The sequence below is a fragment of the Syngnathus typhle genome, linkage group LG8, assembly GCF_033458585.1.
Source record: "Syngnathus typhle isolate RoL2023-S1 ecotype Sweden linkage group LG8, RoL_Styp_1.0, whole genome shotgun sequence".
In the NCBI taxonomy this organism is placed as follows: Eukaryota; Metazoa; Chordata; class Actinopteri; order Syngnathiformes; family Syngnathidae; genus Syngnathus; species Syngnathus typhle.
The window spans coordinates 14220757-14237953 of record NC_083745.1 but is presented as its reverse complement, the minus strand read 5'-3'; the positions used below and the strand labels follow the sequence as shown (position 1 = coordinate 14237953).

The 17197-nt window shown below is 44.2% G+C and overlaps 1 protein-coding gene and 1 long non-coding RNA gene across 11 annotated transcripts in view; one reads left to right on the top strand and one right to left on the bottom strand.

Annotated features, from left to right (window-relative positions):
- The window catches only part of LOC133158450 (pro-neuregulin-3, membrane-bound isoform), a 153463-nt gene extending 141290 nt beyond the window's left edge, over nucleotides 1-12173 (bottom strand). For 7 of the 10 annotated variants that reach the window (XM_061285670.1, XM_061285669.1, XM_061285667.1 and 4 more), the window contains exons 1-2: nucleotides 10461-12173; nucleotides 10094-10153 (exon numbers count right to left, since the gene is read on the bottom strand). In XM_061285670.1, the coding sequence (XP_061141654.1) occupies nucleotides 10094-10153; nucleotides 10461-11169 (769 nt within the window). In that variant the 5' untranslated portion in view covers nucleotides 11170-12173. The remainder of the gene's footprint in view (nucleotides 1-10093; nucleotides 10154-10460) is intronic. The other 3 variants (XM_061285673.1, XM_061285674.1, XM_061285672.1) reach the window with 3 other exon arrangements.
- LOC133158453 (uncharacterized) lies at nucleotides 254-3849 on the top strand. The gene is made up of 3 exons (XR_009715218.1): nucleotides 254-394; nucleotides 3105-3349; nucleotides 3441-3849. It is a non-coding gene; the product is annotated as an uncharacterized LOC133158453 (long non-coding RNA).
- Nucleotides 12174-17197: the final 5024 nt, after the last annotated feature.

The following is a 17197-nucleotide window of genomic DNA, read 5'->3' as shown; positions in this document are numbered from 1 at the left end:
TTGGTCTTCATGAAGGTTGTTGCTGTGTGCACATTTTGAAATAGAGTTCAAATACTTGGCCTTCCTGACAACAAAAACAAACAGTCATCTGTGTAACGGTGCTATTCCAAAATAAAGTCGCGCGCCATACCGCGTCTTTGTTGTTGTGTTCCCGCCGCCGCTGCTGTCGGCCGGGAAAAACAAGCCGCCTCCCACAGAGAAGCTGGCAACCATCTTTGAAGCTAAAAATAGCTCACAGAGCAGAGCAAGAGAGTGAGCCGCCGCCGCCATCACAGGCCGACCGGCTCACACGCTCGAGAAAAACGCTCCCGCTGGGATTCATCGACGGCGGTGGGCGCCACACCCACCTCGCGACAGTCCTGGCCAACGGCTCAGTTCATTAAGAACGCCTCAGGTTCTTTTCACTATGATCAGTTCTTCCGCAAACACCTTTTTTAATGAGCTGTGACGAGTTTAGCTCTCGGCAAACATTTTTTTTGCTTTCAAATTATCTTGAACTTTACTCTGTCAAATCGAATCAGAATTTATTTTGCATTCATTTATGACTTTTGACAGCCAGGGATCGATTTTAAGAACAATTTCTTGTCCTCTTTTACAACTGTTTTAAGACAAACTTGAAATTAAATTAAAAAACCACAATATTTTGAACATGAGTTAAACTTCATGGAGTGCAGAATTTGGTCCCTTGAGGCCACCATCCTTCTACCCATACTGACAACCCATTTTTGCCACCTTTAAGGAACCACACATTCCCCAAACCTGACAATCAATTGGAACCCCTCAATCAAATGCCCATTTTTTTAGGTTTACTGGAATTCCACAAGAACAACGACAAAACATTCCTAAAGTAACAAGGAAATCCTCCAGTGTGCAGATGACAGGAATGAATTGGCATTGCACGGGAATAACATTTGGTTCTTCCGCTAAGTGTGTGTCTACATAAATGCAGCGTCAGCATTTTGGTCTCTGAGCTAATTACTCTGTTTACTGCGGCATTGCGCACAGACGGCAGGTCGACCCAAGTCCTAATGATGCCAGCAGTACCTTAGCGATCCGAGTGACTATGATACCATTACTACAGAACTATGTGCACTGTCAAAAGCCGCTTCTACCGGTAACTACTTTTGGCCCCAACAGTGCTATGCAGATACGCTACATGTAAGCTGATGTTATACTAATGTTAGCTTAATGTTAAGTACCGTAGTTAGTAGTTACTTGATGCTGTACAAAGTATTGGGCACAAAGAGTTGATTACTAAATATATAATTTACATTTACAATGTTTGTACGAGGCGGCTCGGTGGCGCACTGGGTAGCACGTCCGCCTCACAGTTAAGAGGGTGCGGGTTCGATTCCATCTCCGGCCCTCCCTGTGCGGAGTTTGCATGTTCTCCCCGGGCCCGCGTGGGTTTTCTCCGGGCACTCCGGTTTCCTCCCAAATCCCCCAAACATGCTTGGTACGCCGATTGAGGACTCTAAATTGTCCCTAGGTGCGAGTGCGGATGGTTGTTCGTCTCTGCGTGCCCTGCGATTGGCTGGCAACCGGTTCAGGGTGTCCCCCGCCTACTGCCCGATGATGACTAGGATAGGTTCCAGCACGCCCACGACCCCTGTGGGGACAAAGTGGTTCAGAAAATGGATGAATGGCTGTATGTACTAAATTTAATTAATAAAAAAGTTGACGATTATCATTAGTAATAAAATAAAAATAATCACATTAGTTCAACCATTTTGCAGACATTTTAATCAAATGGAGGAATAAAATGTAAGTTTTAATTACATATCTTGTATTATTAAATATTTTCCATTAAATGCACTTTTAATTAAAAATAAACTTTCATGCATAATAAATTTGCTGAAATGTGTTTAAGTATTTGCTTAAATGATTATAATTAAAGTAACTTTACAACTTCACAATAAAAGTAAATGTATGATTTTATTACAACTTAAAATTTCACATATTTAATACTGATTTTAAATAGTTTGAATAATTACAAGGAGATAATTGTAAACACAATAAATTAATGTATATATATATATATATATATCCATCCATCCATTTTCTATACCACTTAGTCCCCACTGGGGTCGCGGGCGTGCTGGAGCCTATCCCAGCCGTCATCGGGCAGTAGGCGGGGGACACCCTGAACCGGTTGCCAGCCAATCGCAGGGCACACAGAGACAAACAACCATTTGCACTCGCACTCACACCTAGGGACAATTTGGAGTGCTCAATCGGCCTACCAAGCATGTTTTTGTGATGTGGGAGGAAACCGGAGTGCCCGGGGAAAACCCACGCGGGCCCGGGGAGAACATGCAAACTCCACACAGGGAGGGCCGGAGGTGGAATCGAACCCGCACCCTCCTAACTGTGAGGCGGACGTGCTACCCAAGTGCTCCACCGAGCCGCTTATGTGTATATATATATATATATATATATATATATATATATATATATATATATATATATATATATATATATATATATATATATATATTTTAACCTTATCTCGTAATAATCAAGAGAATACCATTACCGTTTTTTTCCATGTATAATGCGCCCCCATGTATAATACGCACCCTAAAAATGGCATGTTGATGCTGGAAAAAAGCCTGTATCCATGTCTAATACGCACCCAAATTTACTCCTACTTAAGTCTGTAAACGTAAAATTTCAGAAAAAAGATCATCTTTGTGAACAACCGGATGTTATTCTGCCGGTCAGTATCACTGCTCGTGCGGTAGCAAACTCGATAGCGAAGAAATGTTTCGGATTTGTGTAGGGTACATTGTGACAGCAAACGAGCAGGTGATCAAGCAAGCGTCTGATACGAGAGCATTGTGTTCGTATGGAGCGTGTTTGAAGTGAACAGCAGAGAAGAAAGCGCATCTGTAATGGCGGCCTCCGTATCATATCCGGAATAAAATAAATAAATACATGTATCCATGTATAATGCGCACCCCAGATTTTAGGACAATAAATTAGTTAAATTTTGCCCATTATACATGGAAAAAAACGGTAAATACAATGTCATAGTCATGCTGTGAAGTTAGCATGTACCGTTCCTGAACGCGGGGGCTTCTTCTTCTGTTGTATGACCTCAGACTTGCAGCTCCGTTGAAGCGAGCCAGGTCAACATGTCATCGTCCAGATCAATCAGGCCTTGTTCGCCATTCGGTTGCCGGTGTTTGGGGCAACTCCTGATGATGTGCTGTACTGTCTGGACTGGGTCCCCACACTCGCGGGAGGCACTGTCTGCGAGTACCCACCTCTTCATTGCAGCTCCATAGCGTCCAACGCCCGTCCTCAAGCGGTTGAGGGTTGTCCACTGTTTCCGGGGCAAGTCCTGGTCAGAGACGTCTGTGGGGTCATTGATGTAGTGGTGCAGTCTAGATGGTTCTGCTGACTTCCACTGTTCTCTCCATCTCGTCTTGACCCAGGTGGCCTTGGAAGTGTCAGCTGCTGTTGTGCTGAACAGCTCATGGGCTTGGATGGCAAAGGGGCGTCGTGACTCTAAAGTGGGCAAATAGAAAACTGCCAGCCAACAAAGCAAGTTGGTTGAACAGCATCTTCAAGGGCTACGCCGGTGACGTGAGCGCCTCGTCGTCTCTGCGCTTGCAAGGCATTGTGGGACGATTTGTCAGAGGGCCGCCTTGAATAATTCAGCCTCTTCTCTGGATATTGACCGCGTTTCTCTTCCTCATTCTTAATATTTCATTTCAGCACTCCTCCTCTGACCGACCTTCCAGGGCCGTGAATCAAAGTGATATACGCCTTCTTCCGAAGCCTTAGCTTACCAAAGCGCATCGAAACTAGGATATTGTAGTGGAGTAAATAAATGTATTTTAGAGTGGAGTAGTATTTAGAAGCGTCTGATTTTTTTTAAAATTGATACCCGTACGCAGCTTAATGGTGCGTAAGCTCCACCAACTGATAGCGTTCTTCCACCGCAAGCAAAAACAATAGCTATGTCCAGGCTGGAACCTTCAAAGGCTCATTCTCACATAGCGTCCGCAGACAAAATACACAGTGGTGAATTTGGACCGGTACATTTGAGCTCTTGCACACGCATCACTAACTTGACAACGAATCGGCACCCGGCGTCAGGAAGGTGAGGGATTGACATGCTATTCGCCTTTGCCAATTGAGTCAGTGTAGAAGAAGAGTGAGGTGGAAACAAGAGGAGCAACGCAGGCTAGGAAAGTGTGCTTCGAACCAGCCTTTGCCCGTGGCCCATCTCCATGGAAACAAAGGACAGTTTGGAAACTGAGATTCGAAGGCCGCGTGAGTTCGGACACCGACGCGTGGTCAAGGCACACTGGAGGTCCCGTTGCGATGGCCGCCAAATTTGACCTTTGCGGGACACATCCCAAGTGTTTGGATGTTGACACTGTTTCAGACATAGAGTAGTGTTAAAGCGTCGCTCCAAGATCCAATTTCAAGGCCAGCACATGAAAGGTCCTTGTACTCCTACAAAATTAGACTCAAATACTCTTGAAGTATAATCCTCTACCATCGCACGAAAGGCGACACTGATTCCAATAAGAGTGCTAAAAGAAGAGGAAGAAAACGACTACCGTATTTTCCGCACTATTAGGCGCACCTGAAAACTTACATTTTACTCAAAAAAACACAGTGCGCCTTATAATGCAGAGCGCCTTAAATATGGATCAATTGATGAATTTGTTGATCCATACTGGTTGTACACAGTGCTCTGCCAAATATTTCAGTATGTTTTAGTACGACTAGTAAATTACAAGGTCGCATCGCTTCCCAACATTACGGCAACTGTAGTCAGGGGGCGTCACCGAATAGCTGTTGTACCCGCGAGGCTATTTCATTTCAAAATAGGCTGCTCCGTTAATGTTTTGAATAAATCTACGGATCGATATGGAAGGGAAACATAGGTAAGCAGTACCAATGTGTTAGATCGAACTTTAGTCAGTTCCAATCATTTTATAGGAGATCGTTTGAGAAACGCGATTGTTTACAGAGGGCTCGTTGGTTATTGGCTAGTGCATGCATGCCGCAACCCTAGTCAACCTCAGTTTGTTGCAGTATAGCTTCTATTTTATGTGCCTTATAATCCGGTGCGCCTTATATATGGACAAAGTTTTAAAATGGGTCGTTCATTGAAGGTGCGCCTTATAATCCGGTGCGCCTAATAGTGCGGAAAATACGGTACATCACATATTCACTTTTATCATGTCATCACTGAGCGTTTGTTTTCCTGCATTAAAATTCAATTTGATTTTGTGTGCACATGCCGAGAAGTTGGTTATGGAGAGCAAGAACACGTGTGCAGGGCACTAGCTAAACAAAGCCTCTTCCAATGTGACACATGCAAAATCATCTATTTTGCATCAGGATGATGGATAAAGCAGCACGACTTAAACACGCGTATATGCACTTAAATCAACAAACACTTACAAGCTTTGACCCGGAACACATACGAGGCATTTCAAATCACAGCCCAGATCCACATGCAGCCTTTCACGATCTGGAGGAAGCGGTGACATCGTGCATTGATGCAACTATTCCGGGAACTAGCCTAACGCTGGCAAAACTACAGATTTTTCGCGATACAAGCCGACAAACATCGCTAGAGGCCTTTTCTGGACACGGCCATTTTCACACATTTTCAAGCCTAAAACGGTAAACATTAATCGGAATTAGCCGATCGTTTGAGTCATTCTTAATAAACAAAGGCACGGAAATGACAATAAGTGTGACAAATCGACAGAGACAGCAAATAATTCCCCGGATCCGCTTCAGTGGCTGTAAATTCCAAAATGAAATGCTGCTTCCCACCTCGGCTTTCATGTGCCGTCAATAAGAACCAGAAACCAAAGGTTCATATTGTCTCAGAAAGAGGCACGAAACGGCAAACTGGTTCAGTTTACCCGGACACCGGCATGTCTTCGGTGGGCCACCCGAGCCACAGATGGTCTCTTATTTGGCACTTAATGAAAGCAGGCGGCCAAGCCGACGCAGCCGTTCGGCACTGCCGCATACAATCCCTGTTTAATGGGTATTAATGTGAAAATGATGGCCTTGGCGAATCAAATAGGCATGTGGGTGGTAGCGCAAGGTACAAGCCAGCAACAGCATTTCAAAGCACTACTTTACTTTTCTTCCTCACCAAGAGGAGGGGTGACATTTTCCCAAGGATATCTATCAAGCCGCCTTTATGGTTTTCATGTGCACTCACCACAAGTGGCACTCTCTTTTTTTCAAAAAGGATTAATTAATAACTGAAAGGATCTTGATGAATGGCTCCCATTTCTCCACCCGCTAATAAAAAAGATACCATTTGTTCCCATCTTTCTAATCATCTGGCGGGGGGTGGAAAATGTTCCGTGGAGGAATCTATGGAATTTCTCATTATCGGCTCCACAAAAAGAGCACCTTGCCGCTGCAACTTTAGAACACGCAACAGCACTTTTAAATGGCATTTTTGGTTCAGCATTTTTTCCAATTAGTGGCCGGCGAGTGTCCTGCGACTGTCAGCTAATTAGTAATTATGACTAACTTGTAGCACACGCCCTGGAATTCTTATCAAGGGAAAATATACACATTTGTATGCACAAAAACAAGCCTCACACGTACTACAGATTCAGAAAAAGATTGATTAGTGCTCCTTCCAACATCATGTCCCTTATATTGCAGTGGTGGCAAGTATCCAAGTAGAGCTACAGTAGAGATTCAACATTTAATCCTCAACTAATGAGTTAATTCCTATGATAATCGATTTTTGGATAACTTGTTTAAGGAAAAACTACATTTTGATGAGTGCTGGTCACTGACAGTATATTGACAGTTTATTTACTGCTACACGCCGCCAATGAAGGTCACACGTGAAACGCTATGACACGACCTCGTGAATCGAATCAGCCTTCCTTTCCGCCTCTGACCACAAGACCTGCCATTATGCAACTGGCTGTTGGGGATTGTGCTACAGGCAACCATGTCGGCGTTCCTTCTCCTGCTCTCTGTGGATTGTGGGTTAGGACACCATTTACGTTTAATTCCTGACTTTGGCCCGGGATAAATTCCCAATCACCCCTTCGACTGTGACGTGAACTGATTTGTGCCCTGGTTTTGTCACACTCGATAGTGAAATTAATATTAGTCATTTCCTACTAACTACATGCGCTGCGCTGGCCTAGCACGTCAGCTTCCGGACAATAAAAAAAAAGATTTTGATCAGCCCAGCCCTGGTTAAGATGTTTTATGTCTGTTTATCTGTTTTATTGAGCCGGTTTGAAGGCGTGCAAAATGAAGGTATTTAAATGAAGTCCATGGTGAGAAACAACTCTCCCCTGCATGGAGAGAATTAACAATGTCCACTGTGTGTCCGATCAGGAAGAGTCGTCAAGTTGTAATGATCAAATAAAGGTCAGCATGTGTGACCTTATACAGATCCTTTACCAACTGGGGGAAAACCCAGAAAACTTGCGTTGAGGAGATGTTCTCAACATGCGGCGCTGAAAGAGGGAGACATTTATCACGGAGGAGGAATCGTTTGTGGCGTCAGCGCGTCATCGATTGCTGCGGCAATGCCGATCAATAGCTAGTGTACATAACAGGATTTGAAACCAAGACGAAACAAGGCAAAGAGGAGGCGGCAACGTAGGCAGAAAATACAGTCATTAATTAAAACACCAAAAGATGCTTCTTCCTCGTTGCGCTAATTTTTTCTTGAAATCAATGAAACATTTGATGATGTGCTCCACGCATGTGCAATGAAGAACTGATTAACAGGCTGTCAAGCTCATGTGTGCTTCAACAAGTATTTGGGGGGAACTTGCATGGCTCAAATCGAACATTTACGTTGACTCCATGAATTGAAGTCTTTACTATAATGGCGACACGTTCTGCCACCGACAGCAACACATACTCTTTTTATTCCAAACATAAGCATTCACTGTTCCAAAGATCAATGTTATGTAGAGATATAACATGCTTTAATTTTCAATTACATTTACAATTACAATTTTGATGAAAATTTGCCAATTATTTTGTGGATACATATTTGTTACATGATAAATTGGTTTGTATTAAAATTATCTTCCAATTGAATAACACACAATCACATTATGTTTTTTGATGTAGGACAAAATAAGATAACCTTTGTTAATCCCTTGAAGGGAAATATGGATGTTACAATAAATAAATAAATAAATAAATAAATAAATAAATAAATAAATAAATAAATAAATAAATAAATAAATAAGTAAGTAAGTAAGTAAGTAAGTAAGTAAGTAAGTAAGTAAGTATCAACACACATACCTCTAAAAAGCATACCTCTAAAAAGCATAAAACTGGTCCGTGGCATGTAAATGCTTCTGCATCACCTCAACTGTGTCTTCACACCAAACCCTCACTGGTGTCAGCTGCTTGCGTTTCCAAAGGTTTCCTGATGGGGTGTCAAGTGCATCAAGTTGCAGTCAGATTCCCCAGCGGAGACAAAGAAGAAGAGCTGTATAATCCCTTCACATTCCACATGACACCTATTTTTTTTCACTTAGGCACAAATTTGCCCTGATTGCAGTGGTGCGTGATTCTCGACCCCCAACAATACCAAAGGTTGCAATCCTTTAAAACAATCGACAGCAGACTCATGTCATATTTGCTTGATGGAGGCGAGAGCCTTGTATACTTTGAGAACATGGCTAGGCGCTCAAAGGACAAAAAGGTAACCAAAGCCGAGCCACTTCCTGCTGCACCCAGCCGCGTGCCCCAGTCAACCACCCTCACATCGTCTCGGCTAATGTGAGCCGAGTTTGTGATGCTCTCCATCACAGACAGCCGTGGTGGAATTAGCGTTAATGAGCAGAAAAGTTAATTTCGTTAAGAGACCATCAACAACGCCGACCCCAAATTTATCAGAGCAATAAAGCACATCAAAAAGCAGCACTTTGGCAGGGGGGGATTCTGAGGTGTCCCCCCCACCCAAGCTTTCAGGACTCGGGGAACTAAGGCCTGACTTTCTAAAGGTTGGCACACTTCAAAATGGGCACAAACTTAACTGCACTCTCAAACTGTCCATGGTGAAAACAGCATAGCTACCACCAATAATCTCATACAAGGTGAAATTCTGAGGGGTTCTCTAAATTGATACATCAAATTATATTTAATTAAACTGATTGGTGTCAAACGCCCTTGAAGCTTGATGTAAATTGCATGAAGCAAGACATTTGCCCCACTCTGCTTCCGTGATGTCATTGGTTAGCACACAATGCTAAGCCTCCAGTGTCCAGTGTAAACATCCGCAACATCCAGATAGATTTGGGAGTGTTCATGCTGGTCCAGGTGGCCTCGCGGCGCTTGTCGATGTTATTGCTCGCGACTGGCCGGGTCGCCGTCTTTAGGAATGGCACATTTTCAAAGCAGGGATTGTAAATAAATGTTAGCTCATCATCAGATCAACAACCACGTTGCATAATAATCAACTCGATCAATAAAGGCAATTGCATCAACAATGTCGTTCCTCACTGTGGAGTAGTCAAAGGTTCAAGCAACCTCTCATTAATATTCAGAGAGGCATTTAAGATATCATTCAATCATTTGACTTCTGTCAGGTGATAGACAATCCTAGGACGGCACCCAGGAAGTTTCAAGCAAATCATAGGAAGTATTTCAGACTGCTGCTTTTTGAAATGTGAAAAAGTATACCTCTTACATCACTTTTGTTAGGTACTATATAATCCCAGAAGGGTACCCAAGAAGCGTCCCTATAGCGGAATGTAGTTTACCAGAACAAAACCCCTGAAATCTGCCAACGTGAGTGTCATTTCACTGCAAATTGACAACGATGTAAAACACAACCCCCCCTGGTATTGCTCGACTACTCCACTTGTGACAGGTAAGAGATCCCGGGATGGCATCCGGTAAGTTTCATGCAAATCGTATGCAGCATTTCAGATGAACAGCCTTCAATAACTTGTCAATCTGAACATTATTAATTTATGGAAAGAAGCCTGATATCACACACTTTTTTTTACTTGAGTCAGGTACCAAAGAATCTCACAATGACATTCATGATGTTTGATTCAACGCTGTTAAAATGGAACCGTAAACGTGTCATTACCTCTTTTTTCAGAGTGAAAACAACAGTCAATTGTTAACCTGCTGTCAGCTGCAAAGCTCTCTGAGGATGACACACAGGATGTTTCATTAAGATCTAAATAAACAATACATTGTGACATTGAAAACAATCCTCAAGTTATCACTCTGACCTTCCACTCCTGTCATGCGCTTGAAAATATACCGCCAGGCACTTTCGTTGAAGTCTGATGTAACCTTTTCGTATAAAAGTGAAATCTACATAATTGAAGGTCAATCACTGTAAATTCAGAGGGGCATTCATTCAACAAGTCAACTCGGCCAAGATGGCACTCAGGGCCTTTCATGATGAGCAGTGTTTTTGGAGTTCTTGCTGAACCAGCGAGACTTACGTGTTTTGTGGTGGCCGTGCCTGTGGGCTGCTGTGGTGGTGGTGGCCCCTGTGGTTGTATGTTCCGAAGTCCACATCTGTGTGGAGTCGTGTAGCACGGTAGGATTAGATGGAGACGAACTGGACGTTCTCAGGGTGGTCCAAGGCGGTGTGGTGAAACCCACCGGAACGCGTCCGTTACGATTTCCGTGATTGCGAGGGGTCGCCAGGCTACCCGAGGCCCCGCTTGTTCTTGGGTTAGCCGTGGAGGTCTCGGTGGATCGAGTTCTTCCTCTTCCAACAGTTACAGTTTTAGGCTTGTAGTCAGCCATAGGAGTGTTTGTGGCCGTGGTGGTGGTGGTAGTAGTCTCGGGCCCTTTGGGAATCCCGCTGGGCTTTGAGAGGAAGATGGGGTCCTGTCCTATCCGGTTGGCATCGACCAGGTCTGTCGGTACATAATCCCGCACAGTCCCGACCACAATCCACTTGAGGAGCATCAGACTCAAACCCAACCCGATGAATCCAATGAGGAGCGGAACCACGCAGAGCCATGTCTGCTGGCGGGGCCACAGGGCACACCCCAAAGGGCCCCGGTTTCGCGCCGGGCCCTCGCCACGGGCCCCTGAGGCACCCGAGGTCCCTGACGGCTCCGGTTCCTCCAGGATCACTGCACCCGTTGCGGTGGCCCTGGAACACTCGCTCATCCTTCCGGGCCTTTCTTTATGGCTCATTAGGGGTTAATCCTGTGCTCGGCATGTGTCATAAACGTTCCGGACCAAGGTGGAGATGACGGAATACACAAATAATCCACACACACAGAAGGCCAATAGGACTAGAGGGACATGCATGGAGAGTAGGTGTAGTCAGACAATCGGACGATTAGTCTGCCTTCGAGTCCCAACCGACTCTCAACTTGAAGTGGAAGGAAAGAAAGGAGAGAAGACGACAGAGGGAAGGGTGGAAAGGCTCTGTATCCGTGCATGAGAGTGCGGCGCTGCAGCAAAAAAAAAAAAAAAAAAAAAAAAAAACATCCAAACCTAATTCCTACTTAGCATGCACGCGTACGCCTCACCATGTCCTAGCGTGAGTGCAGGAAAATATGAAATTCCCAGATGCAGGATGATCCAGCAGCTTTTGCCCTGGCAGAGTCCCACCGCACCTAAATTCTGTCTCCCTTGGGATGTCGACTGTCCCAGAATTCCTGCTTCTGCTTTGATTCCCTCTCTATATATTCTATCTTTTGTTTTAAGCCCTCGTGACAGTTGATTTCGGCGTTTGTCCTGACACACAACAGCAACAATTCAGAGTGCAGAAGCGGCGGCAGGAGGAGGAAGAGAAGGGCAGCGGGATGGAGGGGGGGGTGTTGTCACGCAGCGCTATCACAGGGCGGATTAATCCGCTAAAGCAACGCATGATCCCGCTTCCTTTACGCAGCCGGCTTTGGATCACATTTCCCTCCCGTATGCCGAGTGATCCAGTGGAAACATTCCGGCACAGACGAAATTCCAAAGCCAAAATAACCCCAAAGAAAGAGAAATCCAGTCTCGAGATTACCAGACCCTCTGTCTCTTCACACCACCCGAGCGGCCCTCGGCGTCACCCCGGGGAGGCTAGCGACATCTGTAGATGGGTCCGATGGCCGAGATGCTGGCGAGCACGCGCGCAGCTGCTGCCCGGAGAGGCAGAGGACAAATGAGAAGAGGGAGGACGGCGGAAGGGAGGAGGGAGGATTGAGAGAGTGGTTGAGAGAGCGAGAGAGAGGGTGTCCGCGAGAGGGAGGCTGCACCTGCTGGATGGAGCTTTTGAAATGTGCCTGCCTCTGTCAGCAGACAAGAAAACGCCCCGTGGATGAAAATAATAAACAAATAGAGCGTGAGGATGGATTGGAATAATTGAGAAGGACCGATGGTTTAAATCGGTGTTTGGCATTTTGGATGAAAAGCTGGTTGAAACCTCTCGTTAACCGTGACTTTAAAAATAATGCACTTTATAACACTAAGTAATTTCACATCCCAGCTGACAGGAGAGAGCCTATCCCCGGATGGCATCCAGGAAGTTTAATTATACTCTGCAGTATCATTTCAGCCTGCGATCCTCGTGAGGATAAGCGGTTTGGATAATGGATGGATGGTATCATTTCAAAATAAAAGCTAAATCTGCAAATGCGACTGTAGTGAGTGCAGGCTGTGTTTAGCATTTCAGATGACCAGCTATGTGAAAGATGACATCATGACTCTTGTTAACTGTGACTTTAAAAAAACAGCCCTAATAACGCTGAGTCATTTCTCATCTGAGAGGTGCTAGACCAGGGGTGGGCAAACTTTTTGACACGCGGGCCGAACTGGGTTCTAAATTTGGACCGGAGAGCCGAACCAGGAGCAGATGGACGTAGTGTTTGTGTGAAGTAATATAAGCGACCTGTAAAGGTCATTGCATAAAAGATTTTGGCCTTTAGTAGGTAGTAAAGCATGTATATTCCAAACAAGTTTTTTGAAAACAAATGCATTTATTAACAGCATTAAAAAAAAAAAATTCACTAAAAAACTGCTATCAGTGATTCTCATAAAATACGAGACTGTTATAACAGTCTCCATCACTTCAGTGCCTGCAGGTCAGAACAATGAAAGATCTTATGAGGTCACATCAAACGGCAAACATTCGGACCAAATATATCATCTTGAAGAATCGGTGAACGCATACATCCAAATAAAGTAATCAAAACGGCAACACGGTGAGGGGTATCTGAAAATCAGAGCAGAGTTTTAACCCACAAACTCCTGGTAACAGAGGTGAGGAAACGAGAAACACTTCCTTAAAGTAAGTAACTTTACAGGTTAAGATTAGTCGCAAACAGGTGGTGCATCAATGTCCTTGAGCATCCTGCATTATTTGAAAATGAGAATGGTCGCTAGTTTCAATCCCTGCTGTGTACAAATCATATTCAAAATGCCTCCCCTTCATTTTCAGTGGGAACACTGTTGTTGGTCTCCCTTTTTTGCTAGTGCGTCATAGTCTGGAGTAAAATTTGTTGTGGCAATTCTTAGGCGAGATCCGAGGTGTTGATCCGTTTACCTCGATCTGTGACGGGTTGATGTTGACGTTCATGTGGCTGAAATTGGCCACTCTCTTTTAAACGCTCGGCACTGTGTCCCCTTGCTTTTCCTTGGGCGACTCATTTTAATGGAAGGATTCCAGGGGAAGGTTTGTGGGTGGCTTTAGCTCAAAACTGCATCTGAAAGCTCAGCGGGCGAATTAGAAGAATGCTGTCGTCACAGCCCACGCTCTAAATTCGGGACTGATACAAATAGAGCGCGAGTGCGCCATGTCCGTACTACTGAGTACATACACGCACTTGTGAGTGTGCACCGAGCTTTCTGACACGGCTTCCGGTAGTAAATGCGCAGGCGAGCGCTTCCCCATCTACTGGGGAAACGCAGTCATTGCAGGCAATATGACCAAAAAAACGTTTTAATAATACAATTTATTCAGGGTTGGCGGGCCGGATTAAACGGTCCCGTGGGCCGGATGTGGCCCGCGGGACGTAGTTTGCCCACCCCTGTGCTAGACTATCCCAGGGTGACACCCAGGCAGTTTCATTCTATCTGGGGTACCGTGCCGGAATGAAAGTGAAAGCTGCATATGGAGTTACAGTAATATTAAACATGTCCAATTTATATGACTCAACCATCCCACTTCTGTCAGTTACTTGCTATGGTGTGCCACAATGGCACCTGGGAAGTTCCGCTCCACAGTGAGGTTGTGTTTCAGAATAAAAGCTACACCTGCATAGTATGTGACTATCAATAACCATGCAGGAGGAAAGACATTAAAACAATGCTTTGAGCTGCTTGGCCATCGCAAACATACAATTGATGACTTGGAATGGAATGTCCGATATACACTGGGGTGAAAAAACAGATACTTGAGCAGACAGAACACAGCATGTAGTACAAGGTCGTCTGACTAAAAGGGCAGCTGCTGTCACGCTCGTGACAATCAATCTTAAACAAACAAATTACCAACATAAACAAAATTCTTTTACTGGTTATTTTATCGCAAACAAGATGTTTACGTCATTCAATCATCATTCAACTCTGATGAAGGTGGGAGTACAAGCCGAAACATGTCAGGTAATGCAACCTAAATATCTTGTTTGTGATAAAAGAACCAGTAAAATAATTGACAAGCGAAAACAAAATGAACATAGTACAACTATAAACAAAATTCCCTAGAGCAGGATGCTCGAAATGCATCATTTTGAACTGAGACATATTCTGTCAATCCATGTAAATATGTATGCTATCCGTGTCAGCTGATGGAGGCTAAGATCAGGTCATGTCATCCTAATGCAGCCTGAACAATGCCGGATAATGGAGTGGATGAGCGCTGAGGGTGAGGGGTTATCACGTTTGTGCTTTCCCATTCTAGATGCGACGGAGGCAGGATTATCTTGTTAGACTGCTTTTCGTCCCAGGACGTGTCATTTTGCGAGTCGTATGTCGATATCTGTTCGCGTGTCATCTGTTTGATGGGTTTTAAAGTCAGGTCGGGCCATCATTTGAAACTCATTTTCCATCATTAGTGTTAAAAATAAATGTTTTACAAATTATTTGATTAGGAAAAAAATGCACTGGTGAAAAACAGTAAAATTGAAGTCCCAGCTACTCAAACACATTAATGCTATGTAATACTGTTATTTCTGGGCGTAAAAGAAAATAAATGTTTTACAAATTAATTGATTAGGAAAAAAATGCACTGATGAAAAACAGTAAAATTGAAGTCCCAGCTACTCAAACACATTAATGCTATGTAATACTGTTATTTCTGGGCGTAAAAGAAAAAAAAAAAACGGGACCGCATCTGAGTGACTGTTGAGGATCCAATCTTTTTTACCAGAACACACGGGCTTCCAAAGATCGGTACAGAAAGCCTTCAGGTCTGTTGAGGAAAACATTTAATCAGAAAAATAATACACAGTGATTCCGAGAGGGCCTTCACATTGAGCTCTAAATATAAAACATGAACTCGTAAAAACTATCCTTTACTTTGTTGTGGCCCAGCGGAATTTTTCTAAAAAGCAAACTAATGAAAGTGGTTTTCTTGTCGGCCCGAGGCATATTCATAAACAATACGATAACAATAATAAGACAATTAAAATAATAACATTAAAATGATAAAGATTAAAACATTAAAGAGGCTTATGAGCAGAAAAGCACAAGAAAAGAAAACACTAACGCTGACATGTCGGCTGTTTAGTATTTCAATGTATTTGACTCCTTGACAGAAAATGCTGGGGGCCAGACGTCCAACAATGTTCATTATATCTAGTATTTACACTCTTTTATTCCATTCTTGAGGGCAAACGCTTCAGAGATAGGATGGACAGACATGTAGTAAGAGAGATTTTCATGTTCCAAAAGAGCGTCTCCAGGTAAGTGTTTCATCCGAGGTTGAGGCTTTCAAAGTGATCTTTCAAGAAATCAAGTGGCTTTCAAGCCAGGCGTAGCCTTTCAATTTGAGCTTTCTTGCCAACGGTTTTAAACAAGCTTAGCTTTCAAATTAGAGTTTCAATTCTCTTTGTCGTCTGTGTGTGTATGTTAATAACCTTCCTTCCTTCCTTCCTTCCTTCCTTCCTTCCTTCCTTCCTTCCTTCCTTCCTTCCTTCCTTCCTTCCTTCCTTCCTTCCTTCCTTCCTTCCTTCCTTCCTTCCTTCCTTCCTTCCTTCCTTCCTTCCTTCCTTCCTTCCTTCCTTCCTTCCTTCCTTCCTTCCTTCCTTCCTTCCTTCCTTCCTTCCTTCCTTCCTTCCTTCCTTCCTTCCTTCCTTCCTTGTGTGTCATTTACATGGTTGCTGCGGCTCCCCAGATCCTCAACAGGAATTCATGGTCACAGAATGACGCCATTCAGAGGAATATATGAACGCTGCCGGCATGCGATTTCCTGACAGACGTTTATTTAGTGGTGGCCATTTCCTTACCAGCTGCATCACCGGCAGTCCTGTGGCTTACCACAACACTGCCGTTTGGCGGGCCTTCTGTACGGCACCTGGGCCTTTGGTGGGAACTTAAACTTCTTTATGCAGCAACGCAGTTTAACAGCACATAACTTTGCCATGTACATCGCCCGGAACCGTACACAACGAACAGTTAAATCACATGACAAAAAGATCAAACATTGACATTAAATACGTGACAATGAACAGTGATGGAGATTATGGCAAGATACACAGGCGGGCTTTGCAAGGTGAGTTTGGCCACATGTAATTTTGCTCTTAGCAAGCAATCCGAGGATTTACCCTAACCTGGGTTTGTGACACATGCCAAGCGCAGGATGAATCCCCTATGAGCTGACTGCTTCAAGAACATTGCTGTTACTAATACGATTTAGTTACTTCTGTTTGTGTTTGCTTTCATTGTGTTTGTTTCATTTAGTCATGAGCAGAAGAAAAGAATAGACTACTGAGAACAAAACATTACGATGCCGTGTAAAAAAATTAAGACTTAAGCTCGTAAACGCAGTTTGGTGCATCTGACAACATGTCTGCTGTGCAGTTGTTGCCAATGGACACGTTCCTGATGCTCGCTACCCAAAACCCACTCGAGCCCCTGGGTGAGGGCGAGCTATTTTCATCAGTCGCGCCACGGTGCCGCCACTTGACTGACAGGCCACTTTGAGGGTGGCAGACAGGCTTAGGGGTGCCTCTGGAGGCTGTGCCAATCACAGGAGGGGAATTTGACACCAATCCTTATTCCACACCCTCAC